Here is a 4,785-nt window from a genome sequence, read left to right on the forward strand (position 1 = left end):
ACTTGGTATAGCCACCACTGACTTGGGGACAAAGAATGAATGGACATCCTCAAATAGTAACTGAATAAGGAATAGGAAGGCCAATAAACAAATAAACAGGCAAATAAATAGATAAACAAACAAACAAAATAAAACGATGAATCAACCAATTAACACACACATGCACACGCAAACATATGAGTAGGTCAGGACATATGTACATACAGTGAGTACATGCACACGCACACACACACACACACACACATCACTTTCTCTAATTTCCAGGAATGCTCTTTCACTGCTTGTTCTGTTTGGAGCTGATGGGCTGGAAGGCCCCAGTCAAAGGAGAACCTGCCATGTGCTGTCTCAGAGCGCAGGATGGGCTGAGCATCTGTCACAGTCACTACACACACACACACACACACACACACACACACCACCTTTTTTTCTTTTGAGCCGAGCACGGGAGCAGTGCACGGGAGTGTTTCATGGCTAATGCGGCCACGTTCTGGGCATTTTTTCATGAGGGGCCAATTCCACCCAGGACGACCCCCCCCCCCCCCCCACCCCAACAGCTGTCACGCAATGTGTTGCTGCTCGTCACTGTGGAAGAGTAGAGCACTGTTCCGCTCGGGCAGGGCCGCACCTCACCTCGCAGCGACGGCCCAGTCACGCACATTCATACCGGCTGGCCACTGGAGGAGTGCTGCTGGGCATGGGCCACTTGGCCTGCAGAGGGTGCTGTTTAAGTAGTGCTGAAGACATAATAAGTCGAAATAAAAGCTAAATGACAAGAAGACGGAATTTAGGAAGTGAGGACTTCTTGAAAGACTTTAAAATTTCTCCTAGTTGAGTTCGTAACAATTCAGTCTTAATAACAATAGCATCCAACATTTGTTATTGTAACTACCACTGCCCAATTGTAGAACTGCCTTTGACGAGGAAACACTTAACAGATAGATGCCCTCTCCAGAATGCTGAGGATGTGCTTTCTGCATCAAGTGGGGTTCTGGCGATGTGTGTGCGTGCGTGTGTGTGTCTGGGTGCACACGGCTGTCACCCTGCAATCTCACCCTAGGCTTCTGCTGACAATGGGGTTAAAAGCAGGCCTGTGAGTGCCTCTGACGCGCTGCTCCCTTCCAGCCAGAGAGCAACAGAGGACTCTTTGTGCTCTGCCAGCCACCCGTGGCTATCCATCACATTTTAACCTGACAGCCAACTGCACGGCCTCCTAATCCTGCACAGGCTTGAAGCTTGGGTTACCGCACCGAGAGCACTCGCCCGGCCCATCTGCACGGCCCGGCCTGACGGCGCTCCGACACGGCCGCACGCGCCGGTGCGAGCGTGAATGACTGTCAGCATGCGGAAGGAGAGGACAGGGGCAATGCGAAAAGTGGAACGGCAGTCACAACGGAGCCGCCGCGATAAAGGCTCAGATAGCCGCTGCGGCGTCAGCGTCTGTGAAACGAGCCCAGGCGCTTCGTTAGCCGCCCGGGAGGAAGCTTGGCGGAATTTGCAAGCAAGCGAGGAGGCCGGGTGTGCCTGTAAAGGATCCGCCGCCTTCGGGGAGCCCGAGGTCACTGCCTGAGGTCACAGACAGTGACGGTCCAGCTCCCACTACCAGGCTCACACAGCACAAGTGGCAACGCTGCAGTAAGAACATGTAAACATGCTCCTGGAGGAACATATAGATGTCAGAGTCATTTAGGTGAATACGGGAGTAACGGTGAATAACACACAGGTGGGACTGATTTCAGCAGAGCTTGAAGACTGGCAGGGTACCAAACACATACTGTCCATGACTGTTGTCTTTCATTCTGTGCTGTGATCTGATGGGGTTCTAAAGTTATCAGAAGTGCACCCTGGATATTTTTATTTGATGAAGATTTAGGAGATAATCAGCATCATTACAGCCTTTTCTCAATTATATTAATGATGCATTATATATAGCAATTATATGTATATAACATATGCATATAACATAATTACAATGTATCCAAACTATATATACATAGCAAATATACATTGGATATAACATATTAAACCATATTTAACATATCAGTTATTTATATCACATTTTTTCTTGAAAGAGTTTGATGGTGAATAGCATAAGCTAATTAAGGCTCTTTCAAATCTCCAATGATGTGTTTGATTTTTCTGACAGTGAGATCACAATTCTGGACTTTCAGTGGAGGTCTGACACCACGCCTTGAACAAAACTGGGCCCCGAATCCTCAGGAGATAGGTGGGGAATGAACAGAGATGTAAAGTTTAGATGTGTGGCAACAGCTAAACGTGGGGTCAGGTTTCTCTGGGTCCTGGCTATATTTAACCTAGTGATCTAACACCAGGCGGAGGGTTTAAATGCCACTGCTGCAGTTGGTGTGGAGCAGTTGTCACCCACAGATCTTTCTCGGCACGAGCTTGGGGATCCACGCGCAGTGTGCACGCCGCCACACACCCCGCAGGACGTACGACGCGAACCCGGCACGGAGGACGAGAGCCGCTGGAGCCACCGGAGTGCGCGGCGCAGCTGTTGCCGAGATGGAGCTTTTCGAGACCAACCCGTACTTCTTCCCCGACCAGCGCTTTTATGAAGGCGCCGACACCTTCTTCCCCTCCCGGCTGAGCGGGGGCTTCGAGCAGGGTGGATACCAGGAGAGGGGCGGCGTGGTGGGGCTGTGCGCGGACAGCAGGCTGCTACCTGGAGGCGCGGCAGGGCCCGAGGACAAGCTGTCTCCGGCGCCGGCGCTGGGCCTGCCGCTCTCGCCCGGCCAGGAGCAGCTGCACTGCCCGGGCAGCTGCCTGCCATGGGCCTGTAAGGTGTGTAAGCGCAAGTCCGTCAGCGTGGACCGACGGAGGGCGGCCACGCTGCGGGAGAAGAGGAGGCTGAAGAAGGTGAACGAGGCGTTTGAGGCGCTCAAACGCAGCACTCTGATGAACCCCAACCAGCGGCTGCCCAAGGTGGAGATTCTACGTAGCGCCATCCAGTACATCGAGAGGCTCCAGGCGCTGGTCAGCTCCTTCAACCAGCAGGAACATGAGCAGACTGGACTTCCCTACCGGGGCTCGGCGCCGCAGAGGGTGAGTCCAGCTGTCCGTAGATAGATCATGCTGAGGACTGAGTTTGAGCAGAACGTGTTGTGAATCCAGGGCGGTTAGGACAAACATTTATTTGCCAGCCAGTGAATTTGCAATATGAGTAAATTTCAACATACGATTCTAAGTTTTTCTTCCTAATTCTAAACTCTTGATTGATAATGAAGTGGGAGTTCACGTTAGATTATGTTAATATAGAGGGCAACTGATAAAACATCCAACAAACAAATAAATAGACTTAACATGCATGTCAAGATTATCATTGTCATAGAAATGTTTTATTAGTTACAGATTTATAAAAGAAATAATAATCGTTAAGATTCTTCAAGATTTTATCTCATGGGATACTTCTACTGAAAACAGTTTGAGGAATACCCAATATGCAAGACCGATATTCTTAGTTTGAATGAACACTTTTACTGTATACTACAGAACAGTTTAGTTGTAGTGGGGCAAATGTGGTTTGCTTACCATCAAGTGGTTCTGTTTGCATGTGGGTGTGGCATTATTCTGACTGACGTGTGTATGCGACAGGTGTCCTCCTCCAGTGAGCAGGGCTCCGGCAGCACCTGCTGTAGCAGCCCGGAGTGGAGCAGTGCGTCGGAACACTGTGGCCCCGCCTACAACTCCACCCATGAAGGTACGACCGGCACAGCCGCACCTTGTTGAACTCAGCGCGAATCATGGCTCTCAGTCGCTGAGATCAAGCAGGAGCAGAAATGGTGTCGCTCAGAGGTTTGGGGCTTTAATGATCTTACCTGTTTTTCTTCTCCAGATCTTCTGAACGAAGACTCTTCAGATCATGCCAACCTGAGGTCTCTGACATCTATTGTAGACAGCATCACAGGCTCAGAGGCCACACCAGTCGCATACTCAGTGGACATTAAATGAAGAAGAGTAGGTGTGAAGGTACACTGGAGGTACATCATGAAGTCCAGGTCCAAAAAACCTCTAAACGGCAGCACTACCTAGAACACCCAAACCAAATATGAACCCAAATGAAGCCACAGAAGCCCCATGGGTACTGTTTCCAAGTAAATTTAGTGGTCCACAGCAACTATTTCCAATTTTTCTCTTATGTTTGGAAGAGGTTGAAGCTAGCTAGTCTAGACTTCATATAGGCGAACAGACTGACCTTATGTCCTTTCAAACCTTTCCTTGATCCTTTTGTTTTTGCATTCTGTTTGTGTGTGTTATGCTTACCAACAAATATTAATTTGTGGGGCCAATGTTTTATGACCGTTTTGACCAATATTTGCTTAATTTAAACTAGTTCCGAAATGCCATGTAAATACGTTCCTATTTTCTACAGAGTGGTTTTGCTATTTTATTTTCTATTCTTTGTTTGGAATAATTTATTTGGACTTTTATAATAAAGATTGTTGTGTATTTGTACATGTATTTTACAATTCCTCATATTTGTGTCTTGGCTCAAAGAAAAATACTGACAGTTTCAATCCAAAACACATCATAAAAGATTAAAAACTATTACATTAGTTAAATATTTATTTCAAATATTTATATATATTTTATATATATATATATATAATCTTTCTTGACAGCTTTATACATTTACAGTTAAAGAAGAAAAGGAGGCTAACATAACCTCAACAGTACCTACTAAACAAAATCTCCTGCTGAAATCAAAAAAGAAATCTCACTGGAACAGACTCTCTTGTGGAATCTGAAATAACTACTGCATACATA

General features: G+C 47.3%; 1 protein-coding gene across 1 annotated transcript; it reads left to right on the top strand.

Moving 5' to 3' along the window:
- The first annotated feature begins 2,161 nt into the window (after nt 1–2,161).
- myog (myogenin) lies at nt 2,162–4,473 on the top strand. The gene is made up of 3 exons (XM_027020015.3): nt 2,162–3,063; nt 3,613–3,718; nt 3,854–4,473. Exons 1-3 carry the CDS (start codon nt 2,344–2,346, stop codon nt 3,967–3,969), a joined length of 942 nt encoding a protein of 313 aa, XP_026875816.2. The 5' UTR covers nt 2,162–2,343; the 3' UTR covers nt 3,970–4,473.
- The last annotated feature ends 312 nt before the right edge of the window (nt 4,474–4,785 follow it).

Source organism: Electrophorus electricus, chromosome 22 (genome assembly GCF_041902795.1).
Source record: "Electrophorus electricus isolate QZ-2024a chromosome 22, ASM4190279v1, whole genome shotgun sequence".
NCBI classification, from domain to species: Eukaryota; Metazoa; Chordata; class Actinopteri; order Gymnotiformes; family Gymnotidae; genus Electrophorus; species Electrophorus electricus.

Bases quoted from the DNA above. Each gene is read 5' to 3' on its own strand.
- myog (XM_027020015.3), top strand. From the start codon at position 2,344: ATGCCACTGCTGCAGTTGGTGTGGAGCAGTTGTCACCCACAGATCTTT. The intron at 3,064-3,612 runs GTGAGTCCAGCT...TGTATGCGACAG, and splicing joins GGGGCTCGGCGCCGCAGAGG to GTGTCCTCCTCCAGTGAGCA. The intron at 3,719-3,853 runs GTACGACCGGCA...TTTCTTCTCCAG, and splicing joins CTACAACTCCACCCATGAAG to ATCTTCTGAACGAAGACTCT.